The following is a 16,742-nucleotide window of genomic DNA, read 5'->3' on the forward strand; positions in this document are numbered from 1 at the left end:
TGGCACACAGGAAGCTCACAGTAAACCGTGTCCTAAGTATTGCTCTTTCTGTTGCTCTCAGAAGCTTCTGGGAGGAGGGTGTACACGTAGCTCGGGCCTGTGTGGGTTTTCTGTTGCTTTTCCGAAAGAGCGAATTGCTTTGTTTCCTGAACGTGCAGTCGGCGTCTGGCGTGGGTACGCCTTCGATGCAGGCGGGGTCAGGGTGTGCTTTCTGTTCTGACGTTCGGCGAAGTCCACTGGTAGCGTGTGAGTGCTGATGGCCAGCCGCCGTGCTGTACCTGCTGTATGCCAGCCCCGGGGGTCCGATCTGCCTCCCCCGTTTAGTTAGCTCTCATCACCCGTGGGGCTCAACACAGCGCGCTCAGCGGTGTGAGCAGGAGGAGGAGGGGCTCTGGGACCAAGGGGAGGAGCGAGGGTGCCAAGCCTGTGGCCTTTTCCCTGAACGAAGCGTGGACAAGATCCGGGTCCAAGAGTCCTCTTGAGTCTGCCCTTTTTGCCACCACAGGCAATATTTCACCCAGAGACCGTCAGAACACAGCCTTGGGCCGCCGACAGAGTCTTAAATCTGCCTGCGCGTCGTGCGGAAAGTCCTGATTCAGATACGGGGGTGGGGGGTGGGGAGCCAGTCTGCCTGTCCGCAGCCCCTTGGCCGATTTCCATGGGGGTGTCAGCACGCGCTTTTGACGGGGTCAGACGACCTGGTTCGCACTCCACCTGTGTGATTCACCAGATCCCAGAGCTTGGGCATGGCCCTTCTGCCCCCCGCACCTCTGATTCCTCGTTTGTGAGATGGGCTCATGGTAGGACCTACCTCGGAAACTCATTTTGAGGAAACTCTGCTTGATAGTTAGGTACAAAGCACTTAAAACACGTCACGCAGTAAGTACTCCTGTGTTCGATATTACTGTGCTTGCTGTTACTCTGTGTGCTTCTGCTGTGCAGATGTTTTTAGGTCGTGGGAGCCCTGTTACTCGTTAGACGGGCAGGGTTCACGGTTCCTTTGCCTTCCCCACACCCAGGTGCTTCACCAAATAGGGGGAGGCGGTTGAGGGCAGTTTAACGAGTGCAGACACCAGGGTACAGTTTGGGTCTGGAAGTCCAGGTTCTCAGTTCCAGCCTTCCGTGTTTCCGGATTTGGGAAGTGAGATCACCTTGGAGGTCGTCCGTTACCACCTGCGCAGAGGCTCAGCAGTCCAGCAGGCTCTGCGAGCTCCCTGCCTCTGAGACCTGACACGCCTTCTCCGTCCAGATCCCAGTACCGCTTGTCGCCTTTGGGTGCGGCGAGTAGCGTCTCTACCCTCTGCCCGGGAAGGAGGATGCGGGGTCCTGGACCTGTCCGCTCCCTTCGCACGTGAGGAAGCTGAGGCTCAGAAGGAACCCGGCTTTCCCAGGGACGTGCACAACATGGGGGGCAGCGTGAGACCAGGACCCGGGTGCCCAGCGTGTGACCCCTCACCTGCCCCAAAGCACAGGGAGCCTCAGCTGCATGAGACAAGGAGCTGAGATAGGTTGTCACCCCGGGCTTGAGGTGAAGACACTGGTCTCTCTGGTGTCATCTCATAATGGAGAGTTCTAGTCATAGTTTTTCATGCCCGTGAGCTTGGAGGGTTTGCCCCGCACTCACCTCTGGAGCTCACGCCAGCTCCATGCCGTGGGAAGACGCGGTGGGAAAGGGATGGGCGGTGGGTCAGAGGAGGCTTCTCTGGGAACCGCCCGGGTCTGCAGAGCAGATCCGTGGGGAAATGCAGGCTGGACAAGAGGTAGACCAGAGCTCACCCACAAGGCAACCCAGAAGCCTGCAGTAGTAGAGCCTGGGACCCCTCTAAGGGCAGACACAGTTTGCATCTGGTGACGTCCCCACCGGGGCCCCAGGAGCCTGCTCTTCCAGGTAACCTCGGGGCCCTGCTCTCGTTCGTGGCCGTCACCTGACAGTTGAGAACGGCTTACCCTTCCGGGAGCAGAAGTGCATGTTAGCGGGGACTCTGGCGGCACCGCTGCGGGGAACTGGAGCCCCAGCTCAGTGGTTGTGGTGTGGGCTCTACACCGAGCCGTGACCTGGGCCTGCGTTCCACCTCCAGACCGCTCACCCACTAGCTCCGCGAGCTCAGGCCGACTCCTTAGCTTCTCCGTGCCTAACTCTCCAGCCGGAGAGGAGCCGAAGGGGCCTTGGAGGGAGCGGCACATGCATCAAAAGGTTCAGCAGAGTCTGGTCAGTCCACACTTACCAAGCACCTGCTGGATGCCAGATACTGTCACCAGGCACCGGAGACATTATTGTCATCACCGCACAAAAATAAAGGGGTAGGGAAGGCGCCAGAGTGGATAAGAGGGCCTCTTACTTGAGCATAAGGGACTTTGGGAAGAGTTGGGGAGATGCTGACAGGAGCCATGCAGGTATCTGGATGGAGGGCATCCAGACGGAAGCAGCAAGTGCAAAGGCTCAGAGACAGAAGCAGGCTTGGCGTGTTCTGGGAGGTTCCCCAGTAATGAGAGTGGGTGGAGTCCATGCGTTCCCCAATAGTGAGGGGAGTGGGCGGACATGGGACCCAGGAAGATGGGAGGAGCTGGGGCCTGGTGGCCTTGGTGCCGCAATGAGGACATGGGGATATTCTAGATGGGGGGCGTTGGGTGGGGCAGGAGGCGCTCTGGCCCCTCGTCTGCCAAGAGCCATGCCTGGTGCTCGGTACTGCAGATGGAGACGGCAGTGAGCAAACCATTCCGTGTCCTGGAGAAGCTCCTGGCCGACAGGAGAGACTTCCGTGTGGAGTGACATGAGGCCACCGTGCGCTTGGGTCCCGGGGCTGTGGCCAAAAGGCGGCAACCAGCTGTCCTAGGGGGTTGGGGGAAGCGCTTACGTTAGACAACAGAGCTTGAGTTGGGAGGCGACAGCCTCTTCCTGGGGTGTGGGACCAGAGCCCTGCCCAGGTGAGAGGGGGCGGCCGACAGGCCCGTGGCAGCTGGGTGACAGAGGGCCTTTGGTGCCGTGAGAGGGACCTTGAGGTTGACCTCGGAGGCCCCGGGGAGCCCCTGGAGGTTCCTGCCCAGGAAGTGGACGGGAGCGGAGCTTGAGGTGACTCCTCGCACGGGACGCGGAAGCACCTCTGCCCAGTCACTGGGATGTTTATCCTGGAGGCCGAGAGGGGTTTAGGGTCTGCCCTTGACGTTCCACGACCGGCCCATTCTCAGCCCACCGCACTCAAGAGGCACTCTGGGGCCGCATGACCTGGTGGGTGTGCTCCGCAGCTCCCCCCCCCCCGCCGCCCCACCCGTCCAGGTTCAATCCCAGCTCCGCCCGGACTCTTTGTGAGCCTAGCAGGCGTTCACCTCTCTGTGCCTCCGTCTCCCCAGCCGTGAGGTGGGGTGGTGGTCCCAGCCCTACAGGAGGCAGCCAGGAGTAAGGGGTAAATTCATGGAAAGCTCTCAGAGTGGTCCCTGTGAGGTGGGAGCATCAAACCGTCCCCGCCTTCCTCTCCCCTGCCCAGTTCCCCAGCCCCCATGTGCACCTGTTGTCTCCTTCACACCTCAGTGACTTCCGGCCTTAACCTGGGACTCTCCCCACAGCCCAGCTCCAGCCCTGCTTCAGTCTGTCCACGCCTCCACCCAGCTTCCTCAGTCCTGCTTGCCACCTCCCCCAGACCCTCATCCTCAGGTCTCCCTCCTCCCTCCCCCTCGGGAGGCTCCCCTGGCCCCTGGGCCTCCCCCCTGCCTCCCCCTTGGGAGGCTCCCCTCGCCCCTGGGCCCTCATCCCTGGGCCTCCCTCCTGCCTCCATCTATGGAAATCCCACTCACCTCCCCAGACCAAGGCCCAGAGTGCCTTTTGCTTCCCAAACCCTCTCCCACATCAGGCTGGCTAGAAGGAAACACCACCTTCCCCTAGAAGCTCTTCTGTTTTGCCACAGTTTTGTTAATGAAATGCCTGCCTGTTGTCTACCACTGGGCCCGAGCGCTGGTGCTGTGACTTGTCATGAGTCTCGTGGGCCCCCAGCTCAGCGCTGGGCCCATCGGCCTCCTGGAAACATTAGAAGAACAAAGGGATTCTAGGTTGCATCTCTCGGGGAGCTTTCATGGTGGCCTCTTCTGGCATCTTCTCCCCACAGGCCCTGGTGCAGCCTGGCGTCTAGGGAGCGCGGCTGGCGAAGGGAGTCCAGTGTCTGGTGCCTGCCAGCTGCTTGGATGTATGAACGATGTGTAGAGCATCTCCTGGCCATGGGCTGTCGGAGAGGGAGACTGTGACGTCCGTAGGGTTACGCCTGTCTCTTGGATTGCTCTGTCCTTCCTGGCCCATCACTGACTACTTGCTCGGTGATTGGTGCTGGGCTTGAGCTGCTGGGGTGAAGTAATTATACTCACCAGGATGTTGCTCCCCTTGTCCCTTCAGAAGGGCAGTGACTCTGACTCCTGAATTTGTGGGTGTCTGTGGAGACTGAGGGCACGGAGTCCTCCCCAGGGACACCTTAGAGACACATCGCAGGCTTCCTCTCCCTCCCCTGCCCGAACTCTCCAGATGAAGCCTTCTCCTTCCCCTCTTTGCTTCTGCATTCCAGCGCAGGAGCACCTGGGAAACAGCCTAAGCGAGGCCTCTTTGAACCAGCCAGGTCACTCATCCGGCTGTTCAGCCCCGGTGTGATCCTCGGGACACCCTCCCCCACCCCCCGCCGTGGCCGCTTGGAGCCCGTTCTCAGCGTGAAGATGAGAAGCACAGTTACCTTTTCCAAGTTTGCACCCTTATTGTTACCCTGAGTTAATCAAGTAGAGATGCTTCGTGTAGGTTCGCTAAAGATACCCGGTCAGAGGCTTACACAAGGGGCTCGGTGGCGTTCAGGAAGCTGTACGGGGGTCCATCGTGTGCGACAATTCATTGCTCTCGGTTGCCTCCATGGAAAGTGTTGAAAGTGGCAATTGCGTGAATTTTCTCTCCTCACTTCCCAATTAGCGATTGCATAACAGTCTCCCTGGAAACAAGTGCTCAGGCATCGCACCCAGAACACAGCAGAGCTTGCTGCTTTGCAGCCCGCAAGCTGTGCCTGCTGCGGGGGGCGCTGAGGCCTGTCCCCGTGTCCCAGGAGGGTGGGCCTGGGCCTGCGGCCTCCATCGGCGGCGTCTGCACCTCCCGGCTGACCCATAAGTGAAAGGAGAAAGGAGGGTTTTCAGTACCCCTGAGATACAACCCAGTGACAGAGACCAAACAGAGCTCGTCAAGTCTGAGAGTCAGAATTGCTTTTCTGTCTCAGGGAAGGAGTAGCTGATGGTCACTCTCTTGCTCGGAAACACCCATGGTCCCGAGGGTAGAGTCCACGTTCTCTAACTTGACCTCCTGGCCCGCCCCTGCCGGCTCCCCCGCCTTGTTCCTGCATCTGGGCTCCGTCCCGCCGCGGCCCTTGGCCCGTCCTGGCTGTTCCCTGACCGGCACCTTTCTGTCCCCCTGCCTGAGAGCAGACGGATGCGCACAGGCCCAGGAAGCAGGCGCAGGAGTTGTGTGCGCGTAGGTGCCGACTTCGCCCTCTGCCTCCGCCTCCTCTCTCCAAAGCCCCGTCTCCGCGGGCCTCTGTGGATTAAAGCGCCTATGGAAGAGGCGCTCCCCGGGGGAGTGGTAACCACCCCCACCCCCACCACCCGGGCCAGTCTGTCTTCTTTCCTCCTGTCAGCCCACACCCATCTCTCCCAGAGCACTCACTGGGATGTATTCGTCTGCCCGCTCCTGGTCTCCTTCCCCAGGAGCCTCGAAGCTCCTCGAGGGCAGGGGCCCCGTGTGTTAGCCGGCGCACATTCTTTCGAGGCACGCCGCCTTGGACAAAGGCAGGCATACCCTGAACACCAGTGAGCGTGTCATGCGTGAATCCGCAGAATTGGCCCGAGTGCCTCTCCCGGCATGTGGCGCAAATCTGGAACTCTGTGGCTTTGGGCAGCCAAGTTAATCTCTCATTCAGGGCACACCTGGTGCAGAGAGGGTGGCTCCGGTGGCCCTCCTTCCTGCAGGTGGTTCTGCCACTTGCCCCCGTGGCCTCCGCACTCCCAGAGGAAGACGAGACGGGGGGAGGGTCGCAGGGTGCTTGCCTTCTTGTGGCAAGCCCTGGACGTGCTTGCCTCACGTGGCATCCACCAGGCCCGGTCCGTGGCTCCCACCTCGCCACAAGGACACTGGGAATCTTGTCTTCCTTGTTCCCAGGAAGAAGAAATGGGCTGGGTGAGCCAGTCCCCTCAGAATTGGGCCTGGGAGGGACTGTCCTAGCCAAAGGATCCTCATGCTGGGCGCCTTGGGAGTCTAATCAGTGTTCCGGAATTCTCCAGCTAGTGACACAGTGTCAGATCAGCTGACTCTGGAGTAGCTGCTTCTCAACAAGACCTGAGCTGCTCACTCCTCCTGATGGAACCAGACCTCCAATTTATTTTATAAAATGCCATGACATTCTTCGATGAAAATAAAAACGGACTCTGGAAATGCACAGTCACTTCTGCCCACCTGGCAGGCAGCTCCCAGGAAGGGTGGCCCCAGGGCAGGTCCCCTCAGGGGGTGGGGGGTGGGGATTTGGCTGAGAAGGCCAGCCCAGGGAAGACCATGCCAGAAAGTGGAGGGGCTGGGGGGGCCGAGCGTTTGCTCTAGGAAGCGTGGCTTATTGTCTTGTTTACAGTGTGCCATCGTTTTTAAAATTGCTGCTCTTGATGTGATGGTGTTCTTGTGACTCAAAATGAAATTAACCTTTCTGGAGGAAGGCAAATGCTCATAGTAAGATAGCCCTGAGTATTCTTTTCGGAGGCGGAGGCCCCAGCACTGCTAATGGCTCTAGGGTCACAAAACAATAGCAGGGCCATCACAGCTCAGGAGGGGGCCCCCAGAGGAGTCTGGCAGGTTCCTTGAGCTGGCTTCCATCCCCTCCCTTCACTTCTCACACTGCAGCCCCAGGAGCCCAACCAACGAATGGAAATTTGTCCTGTCCCCTTAAGCACTGAACCGACCCTGTGGGGACAGGCTCTGACAGGACAGTGATCTCCTCCAGGGCGCCCCCATGTGACAAGTGGAGTCTCTGAAGAACCAGCTCCCGGCCTTCTGTCTTCTCCCTGCCTGAGGGCATTTGGAGGCTAGCCTCCTTTCCTCCATACCACTCCCCCTCTGGGGTCTTTGTCCTCTCTCCTTGGACTTGGCAACAGCTTTCCAACCACTCTGCCTGGTGGCCTGCTTCTCCGCCCCTGAATTCATCCCCTATGTTTATTCTATTATCTTGCAGTGAATGCTTATGGGGCTTCTCATGATCTCCACACACTGCATTGGGCTCTGTGATACTGGGGGGGGGAACCAGACAGGTAATGGCCCTGCCTCCCTGGGACGTAGATCGTTCAAGGAAGGTGGGGAAGCTAGAGGCACATGATGAAGCAGTGGTGAGGACCTTGAAGAACAGAGAACAGGACATGGTTAGCAGGGGTATCCTGGAGGGTCTGTCAGTGGTGGGGGCACAAGACTAGAGACTTAAATGTCAAGGTATTCCAGGCCAAGAGGACGGCTTGGGAAAGGCCTAAAGCATCAGGAGCATGGGTCATCACCTCATGCACATAGAAGTTGCTGGTGGATCGGCATCAGTCACGGCCTCCAGAAGATACCAGGGGCTTAGCCTGGGTTGTCCTGAATGAGGTGGGCCCATCCTTGCCGCCATTTTATGGATGGGAAGCCTGAGGCTCCCACTGGTTTAGCCACCTGACCGTAGATGGCAGTGTGGGTCACCCTCCCCTCCTGAGGGACTGTCATCTGGTGTGATCATCCTGCAGTGCGGTCTCTTGGATGGTTTTCTAGGGGCCCACGGAGGCCAGGGGACCAGGGAGAGCAGGCCGGCAGACATGCTGGGTCTGTGCTTCCAGCCAACCAGGACAGGACTGCTTAGCTCTGAAATCGTACCAAAGCCCTTAGTGGTGAAGTATCACGGTGGCTATCATTTTCTGTAAGATACCTTCACCAAAAGCAACGGTGAGGCAAACGCGGAAAAGGGCTAAGACTTAATTAGATAAAGGGTTATGGGGGTTTGTGGTACCATTTGCTCCGCTTTATGCGATTTCCAGAATAAAAAAAGAAAAGTAAAAATGAAAGGACAGTCACGGGAAAAAAAGGTCTTTCGTGAACGGTTCTGCCCTCTTCCCTGCCCCACGGAGCTCTGCCAAAATCACGGGCGAGGACTCATGAAGCAGATTGAGACCCGAGGGAAGCGATGTCCCTGGTAGAGGTTGGCAGTCGGGCACCAGCGCCGAGGTGACAGGCTTCCTTCCCTCTGCACGATACATGGCTTCAGCCAGAGCTGACCCCACAGGTGGAATTTCTCTGAACTGAGTTCTGTCTTAGGGAAGCCTTTGTTTTGCAGGACCCGTAGGTTTCTCTTCTATAAATTGGAGAATGTCTTCTGGATTGGGGGTGGCTCTCACTGTGCACTGGTTGGAGACCTGGGACCCTGCCCATCTGTCTCCCGATTCTGAGCCCTCGGGCATGTGCCTTTTTCTTTCTGAGCCTCCGTCTCCAGCGTCAGATGGGAGCGTGAAGCCCAAGGAAAGAGCTCAGTGCACAGCGTGAGTAAAGATCCCGCAAATACCCGCGCTTGCTCTGAATGGCTCAGGGAAAACTTGCCCACATGTCAAGTTCGGTGCTGCCACGTCGGGTTTTCTCAGGGGCTGGTTAGGGTTCCAGGGCCCGGCGCTCTGGAGCAATGAGTTCTTGGAAGGATTTGGGATTCTTCCAGGGTGATCATCTTTCCGCCATGTCACTCCTGTCCCTGGGACCTTGGTGAGAAGAGGCACTGAGACCAGGGAAAATAGACACTTTCCACCCCTGGGTAGCTTCCTCCCACCTTCATTTTGAGCATTCTGGCCTCCCTAGGATCCTGTTGCCCAGCCCAGCCCCATAGGCAGAGTGGGGAGCCTTCCCCCATCTCCCCTTCTTGCTTGAGAGGGTGTTAAATATTCCCTGCTGCAAAAACGGAGAGACTTGTGGGGCTCACAGGCTCCTTGGTGGTCCTCTGACAGCCTCTCAGGCGGGCCTGTGGGCTTCTCGCGCCCCTTAGAACTTAGGCCCGATGGACTCCGTTTGGCACTATGTGGCCACGTGAACCCCCTTCCCCAGAAGGAGCATCTCAGTGCCTAACGATGGGTCGAAACTCAGAAGCCATAGAGCAGCACCTGGCCATCAGACCAGGAACGCAGCACAAGTGGCTGCAGCTTGTGCCATGACCGGCTGTTGCTCTCCGGCCCGGCGCGCCTCCCGCCAGGCCGCGGGAGCCCGGAGCCCCTGTCTGGGGCCGCGCTGGGCCGGGACTTGGAGTGGCTTTGGCAGCCCTTAGTGCTCTCACCCTCTGGAGGAGGGCCGTGCTGAGGCGGCTCGCGGGGGTGGCCCTGGGCAGGAACCCCTTGCTGTGACCTGGAAGGGATCCGGGGAGCCTGCCGGCCACAGAAGCTCTGTGACCTTTCCTCCCACCCCATGTCCTGGAAGGGCTGCCAGGTGAAATACGGGATGCCCGGCGAAATATGAATCTCGGATAAACAGTGAGTAATTTCTTAGTTCCAGTGTGTGGCGTAGAGTTGAATACTGAAACATTATTGAATCATGAATTATTGAATATTGAGTTATGAATACTGAAAAATTATGCGTTGTTTATCTGAAACTCAGATATCGCCAGGCATCCTGTGTTTTCATTTGCCAAATTGGGCAGCACTAAAAGAATCCCCCTGCTGTGCTCAGGTCCTTGGCAGGGCCTTGTGGGGACTCTTCTCCCGAGATTCGGGCACATACCGGGATCGGGTGCCTCTGGGCACGGCCTCATTCAGCTGACTGTTGACGGAGCCCCTCTTTGAGGTCACCTCCATGCTGGCACAGGACAGAGGGCGGGGCTGAGGGCCATGCTCCATCCGTGGGACCTCGTGCACAATTCACCCAGACCCTCTTAGGCTGCTACTTCCTCATTTGTCACGTGAGAATAGTCCCCTCTCTTCTCATGTTCTTGTGAGGTCAGATGACCTCATTCCTCCACCTGCCCTCTCTCTCCCCTTCCCTTACTCACCTCATGTGGTTCTTCCATCTAGGAAGAGCATCACTCTCACAGAGAAGGAGTCTCCTGCCCCTCACGCTGGCCAGGGTTTCTTTGTGATGAGCCACGGCCCCCCGGTGCAGATCCGCATGAGCAGGACAGGCCACACAATCTCTGGGGCCCCTTGCTTCGATATCATTAAGGATTTCAACCCTGGGACGGCAGACCGTCACCCAGTTGTAGTTCTTGGCAGGCATGCTTGGGCCACCAGCCCCGCTGCCGAGGGCCAAGCAGCCACGACGGTGGAGGGTCAGAGGACGGAGCCCCAGAACACCGAGGGTAGAGACTGCATAGACCTGGGGCCCTGTGCCTGCCTCCCGAGCCATGTTGCACAGCCCCCAGCCTGGCATGGTCCCGTGCTGCCCGGTATCCTGGTTTTTCAAGGGAAGATGGAACTTCTCAATACAGTCTTTCTTCTTTCTTTTTTTAATCTTTTTTTTTTTTTTGTGCTTATTTATTTGGAGAGAGAGAGAATGTGCACGTGCCATTGGGGGAGGGGCAGAGAGAGGAGAGAGAATCCCGAGCAGACACGTGTCAGCACAGAGCCTGACGTGGGGCTTGATCTCACAAACCATGAGATCGTGACCCGGGCCAAAATCAGGAATCAGACGCTGAACCAGCTGAGCCACCCAAGTGCCCCATCAGTAAAATCTTTCTTAAATAGTGATGACTGATTCATATTTTAGAAACTTCCTATGATGGTAAATCAAACACTGTCTCTGGGAAGCAGCTTGGACCTGTGTGGTACCTGGATTTATCTGTGAGTCCTACACTGGCCTGTGACCTCCACCAGCAACACAGCAGTGACCGGCTTTGCTCACTGTTAGGTCCCCTGGCCCCTTCACCGCCTTGGCACATTGTAGGTCCTCTGTAAACAACAGACACAGTTGCTAAGACTTCATTTATTCATGGGAACACACTGTAGGTGGTTTCATGGATCTGTTGTCCCCCTCTTAGTAATAATATCACGAACGTTTTCCCTGTTGATTCAACAGGATCGCACGTGGGAAGCCTTACGTACACCCTTTCCTCGCGACAGTCGCTCAGGTCGACTTCAGCCGTCTGGGTGGTGATGACCGGTCGCTGTATCTTCTATGGGTGGTTTTCGGAAGAGGAAAGAGTGAGCGCCTGAGCGGCCCTGTGTGTCTGTTTTCTCAGGATGCCAAGTTTGTGGAGGAGCGGAGGAAGCAGCTGCAGAACTACCTGCGCAGCGTCATGAATAAGGTCATCCAAGTAGCCCCCGAGTTTGCCGCCAGCCCCAAGAAGGAGACACTGGTGCAGCTGATGCCCTTCTTTGTGTAAGTACTGTTCACGTGGGCGCTCCGCCCAGCACTTCCTCCTCCCCCTCCTCCGAGGTTGGCAGGCGAAGTGCGTGGCCATCGTTGACACACCGGGGCCCAGGTGTTGTTCCCCGAGCCGCATGAGCTGAGGCGCTGTGCACTTCCGAAAGGGCTTCAAGACAGCGGGTCAGCCGATGAGCGCTGTTGAGCTGAGGTTTGCAAATAAATGCAGGCCTGCGTGGCTTTCTACTTTCCACCTTTCGATCAAAGCAGAGAGTAATTTTCTCTGCAGCTCACAGAATCTTCCAGAACCAAATCAGCCTGTCACCGTTGCTTCAGCGGGTAATGGATGCAAGGGAAAATTCTCAGACTCCCACTGCTGCTGACTTAAGTAATACTAATATGAAAATAACTTTAAGTGTGAGCTAACTTAAAAAATTAGGTATACATTTCTCATTCTTATATCTCTTGTAAAAGTGAACAGGAATTGAAAGATGTTTGTTGACGTGTCAAGCACTTACAAAATCATCACAATTTAAAACTGTCAGCACAACAGATACTGATGTTGTTTTGAAACCGAAGCTTTGCTCGCGTTGGCCTGGAGCACACTCCTTCCTTGGCTGCGTGCGGCGCCCGTGTGTCTGGGGGCCAGCTCCATGCCCCGCACTCTTCTCTGGTCACATTGCTGGGGACATGTCTGTGCAGCACCTTGGGGCAAGTGGCCGTCCCTTGGTGTCACTACTTGATCTCTGAGGAGTCCGCTATACCATAGAACTGGAACAGAGATGATGGAATAGTTGTTTTTTTTAGAGCCTTCAGATGCTATAGAACATAATCGTATCATTTCTAGAATGTTAGCATCATAGGGAAACTCAAGATGTAAAACTCTGTACGGCAAACCTGTGGATCCCCAAAAGTGGTATTGGAACCCATTAGTTGAGATGCGCTGGTTGGGGCTGTGTGACGTGCTGGGGTGAAATAAGTGTTTCTTTTCAGCGTAGCTCTCGAGAACAGTCCGCTGAAGGTCCAGGGGTCTGTCCTCATTAACGGTGATGCTCTGACCTCAGATGGGCTTACCCTGTTTATGTCTGCCTTGGGTCCCACCTCCCGGCATTTCCAGCTTGAACTTCCGACCAGGCCGACGTTGGCCAGCTGCCCCTCTCGATTGCAGCTTGCTCATGTTTTCCCGATTTTTTTCAGGGCTTTTGTAAGAAGACAAAATTTGTATTCTGCATCTGGTAAAAGGCACCTTTTTTTTCTTTTATTTTTTTAAGGGTATATTTTTGAGAGAGAGTGCAAGTGGGGGGTAGGGGAAGAAAGAGGGGGGCAGAGGATCCAAAGCAGGCTCCCCACTGACAGCAGAAAGCCTGACGCCGGGGCTCGAACTCCCAAACCACGAGACCACGACCTGAGCCAAAGTCAGACGCTCAACTGACAGAGCCACCCAGGCGCCCCACAAGCCACCTTTTTTTCTGAACGCTCGCTATGGAAAACCACACTTTGCATTCATTCCCTGGTGATGCCGGGGCTTAGTCTCGCTGTTTGGAAAGTGCCGTAATGGTTCGTGAGGGGAGTTCCCATTCTTTTAAAGGCAGCTGCCTGGCCTGCGATATGTGTTGGAAATTAACCTGTCCCTGAGTCCTGTGAGTTTGGGCTAAATTCCCCAGTGAAAACCAAGTTAGGCGGTCCTAAGACCCTGATGCGAAGCCAGGCCGCCTGCCCCAGTCTGAGGAGAAGAGACTGCTCGCAGGCCAGCTGGCGTCCCTCCTGCCTGCCGTGGGCAGCCCGGGTTTCTCTGATTGGGCTTTTACCAAACAGCGGCCTGCGGGATCATGGAAACTGTATGTTCACCGAGCAGCTCAGTGTGCTGTGGGAGCTCGGCCGTGCGGTTATGTTCATCAGAGCTGAGGGAGAAACCTTCCGTGTCTAATTGGCACAGAGAACAGAAAAGCACAAAGAATCTCAGTCAGAGATTGTGGCAGATGACGCCATGTTGACGCCAGACTTCCGCAGAAACACTAGCCTAGACCCCGGTCGGAATTAAACCACTTGCTCCCCTTGGCTTTCCCGGGGTCCAGAGGACGCTGCCCGGCCCATGTCTGTCTTTTGTGAGTGACGTGGGGATTCCGGGTTGGAGTGTGTAGATTGGTTCATTTTGGGGTAGACAGAAGGTGAGCAGCGGCCCGATTTGTCGCTGCTGGTAAGTCTCCTTGCGATGATCTCCTGCTTGTGCGTGCCTGGCGCTCAGCTCACATCTCGCCCTGAGGAATTTCTGATTTGAAAAACCCAAATCTCTCTTGGTTAAGGGCATAAACCCTACAAAGGATAATTATTCTCATAAGGCTCGACAGACGTCCTCGGTTCTTTCAAATGCTGACTCAGGATTCTAAAAGCCCCTTTTAGCTACTGAACAGAAGTAGGCGTGTTTACTAAGGAAGGTGCCTCCGGTCCCCCTCCATGTGCTGACTGCTGACTACAGGCACCGGCTCAGGGGTCCCCTACTTGAACTCATCTTCCCAGTCTTCCTGAGAACCTATTAGGTGGCACCCTATAAACCTGCCGATAAAATGGCAATTTTGTAAGGTGCCACTCAAAACTGCTGAGCAGAGCGAGGCCCAGAGAGGTCCCCCGCTGACCCCAGGGTTACCCAGCCAGCGCACGGGGAGCCCCGGGTGTTCAGTGCCACATCCCGTGTTTCGGGGTAAAACTTGGAGCCTGTGGAATGAGCCTGCCCCGCCCCCACCCCCGATCTTTTATCTGACCAGTCCAGTGGAGTTTTGGTTTTTGTTTACTTTTACTGAAGTGTCCCCAACCTCAGAATAGCAGTGTCAAATCACGTATCAGGCTCCTCTGGAAAACTGAGACTTGGTCCTCTCGTGTTAGGGACTGCACATGTGTGTCCTCCCCAAAGTCATGTGTGGAAGCCCTAACCCCAGCGTGATGGTATTTGGAAGTGGGGGTTGGGGGAGGTAATGAGGTTGACAGGAAGTCATAAGGGCGACACGATGGGATTAGCGCCCTTACGAGGAGAGGAGGAGGCGCTGGCGTTTGCTCGCTCGCTCGCTCTGCCACGTGAGGACACCGTGAGCGGCAGCCATCTGCAAGCCAGGAAGAGAGCCTTCACCCGGAACTAAATCTGCCAGCACTTTGGCTCTTAGCCTCCAGAACTGTGAGAAATCAGTGTCTGTTGTTTGAGTAAGCCACCGCAGTCCGTGGTATTGTGTCACAGCGGGGGGCAGACGCATACGCCCCCGTTCAGCGCCCCGCCACCCTTGGCTGCCGTGGAGCAGTGCTGCCTGCCCTCACTGAGACCCCCGCCCCGTTGCCTCCTGGACCCTAAGCTGAGCCTTCCCCTTCCCCTGTTGGCCTTTGGCTGCTTTTCTCCTACGCTCGTTTGCGTTTCCTGCCTGGCCCCCAGCAGACACTCGGGCGCGCAGTCCTGCCTCTCACCCGCCGCTCAGACGGCCTCTCCATACAGGCCGGATGGGAGACCGGACCCTGTGTCACCCAAGGTGCCTTCGGTTTGCACGCTGCTCTCGCGCGTGTTCTGAGAGCTGCCCCACTGCCAAACTTCCGAAAGGTGGTCCCTCTCTGATTTGGGGTGGGCGAGGGGCAGAGGGCAGGGGACTCAAAGCTGGTGCGTAGAACTTGCTCCGTTTCCTTCATAAATCTTCCCTAGAGCCTTTAGGCTCGTGGGGTCCAGCATCCAGCAGGAGCCGCTTTTGCACGCGCGTCTCCACTTTGTTTTTCTTCTTTCGGGTGTCAGTATTGCTCTGTGTTCTGCAAGGGGCATCCCGACCTCCAAGCAATCTGCCATCTGCTCCGATCTGGGAGCTGAAGAATCGGCTGGTCGGATCTGTTCTCCAAACCTCCCCGCCTCCCACCGCCGTCCCCGCCAGGGCCGGCAGCAGGCCGAATCAGAAAGCCGGGCGGCGGGAAGCAGACCGTTTCTTCCCCATTTTGAACTCTGTGTGTCAGATGGGGACCGGAGTCTGCCCCCCGCCCGCCCCAAGATGGTGAGCAGGGGAAGAGCAGCCCCCTCTGGCCCCCTCCTCAGGAGCCCCGTGTCGTTTGCACCCCCCAGCATTTCAGGGAAAGGTGGGTGCCGAGACGTGACGCGTGGCAGATGTTAGCAGACGCCGCAGGGACGTCAGGTGCTCTTTTGAAAGTGCGTTAATGAGGGAGGCTTGGATTCCAAGAACTCATCCTGCGGAACTGGACCGCACATTGGTGAAGGCTCACATGATTTCTTGTGCTGGCATTTAGCGCATTATTAAAATGTTTACTGCAGAGCAATTCATCCTGGGGAACTGCATCACGGTCGGCTGTTTGTGAAGGGGAGGGAAAAGTTACAGGGGTGAGGGCTGGAGTAATGTAGGTCACAGCACAAATTCCCAACTGAATTTTCAGCAAAAAGTGTGGCCGATGTCTGCCCCTCTCACCACCCCCCTCCGCTGCTGCGCTTGCTCCGAAAGCTTGTTGAATGTATTTTTTGCCGAAATAGGAGCTGCCGTTTCTCCCAGTGAGCAGGGGTGTAGCCTGGGGATGAAATGCCCCGCGCTGCTCACCACAAAAGGATCACCTGAATCCCAAGCTGAGACCTTTCACTTTGCAAGTTGCTGCTGATAGAAATTACTTAGCTCCCTCCTAGGGACTTTTAACTCGCACTGCTTCTCTGGACGAGCCTGAACCTTCCAGGCTCCAGAGTCCTCACCGTGGCCCAGGTGCCACAGAGGAGTGCAGACCCGATTTGACAGATCTCAAGTGTGTGGCCAGACCTGGGAGACTGGTTAGGTGTGGACAGTGTTTAAAGTACAACATGAAGGTGAGTGACTTTTGATGGGACGGTTATGCCCCACACTGGCACCTTTCCAACTACCCAGTCGGGCTTCCTTGATTTCCATCAGCTGCCAGGCCCTCAAAGGCAGATGGGTCTGAGGTCCCTGGTAGCCAAACAGAAAGGGTGGGGAGTGTGGCGTCTGAGGTTCCCCAGCTCTCCCACTAAGGTGGAGGTTGGCCTCAGGCAAGGGTCTGGCCTCTGTGTCTTGTGTCGTGAGGTGTACAACAGGAAGAACAGTGGCAGGACCACCGATCTGTCGGGGGTTAAGTGAGCTCACGTGAGAGAGTGTCTTATCTGAGATGTCCGCTCGTGAGAAACAGGAGGAGAGAATCCTTATAAAAACCCCACGGACATTTCTGGGTGTCTCTTCATCCAGACACATGTGCATCCATCCCTACGAGTGAGATACTGGAGGCCCAGGAAGTTTAAATGATTTGCCCAAGATCGTCCTGAATTATTCCCGTCCCCCTACTAGGGATCCCGCACTCTAGACGGTAGCTCAGGGCCCGCCCCGGGGAAAGCAGCTGCAAGAGCTGAGCTCTGGCTTTCCGGGTGCCTGAGAAGTCG

At 56.6% G+C, this 16,742-nt stretch overlaps 1 protein-coding gene across 4 annotated transcripts in view; it reads left to right on the forward strand.

Moving 5' to 3' along the window:
* Positions 1-16,742, forward strand: part of SNX29 (sorting nexin 29) — a 499,743-nt gene that overhangs the window by 445,686 nt on the left and 37,315 nt on the right. For all 4 annotated transcript variants that reach the window (XM_019468619.2, XM_053894354.1, XM_053894353.1 and 1 more), the window contains one exon: positions 11,214-11,353. In XM_019468619.2, coding sequence (XP_019324164.1) covers positions 11,214-11,353 — 140 coding nt within the window. The remainder of the gene's footprint in view (positions 1-11,213; positions 11,354-16,742) is intronic.

The sequence above is a fragment of the Panthera pardus genome, unplaced genomic scaffold (genome assembly GCF_024362965.1).
Source record: "Panthera pardus isolate Hobbes unplaced genomic scaffold, ASM2436296v1 HiC_scaffold_5, whole genome shotgun sequence".
In the NCBI taxonomy this organism is placed as follows: domain Eukaryota; kingdom Metazoa; phylum Chordata; class Mammalia; order Carnivora; family Felidae; genus Panthera; species Panthera pardus.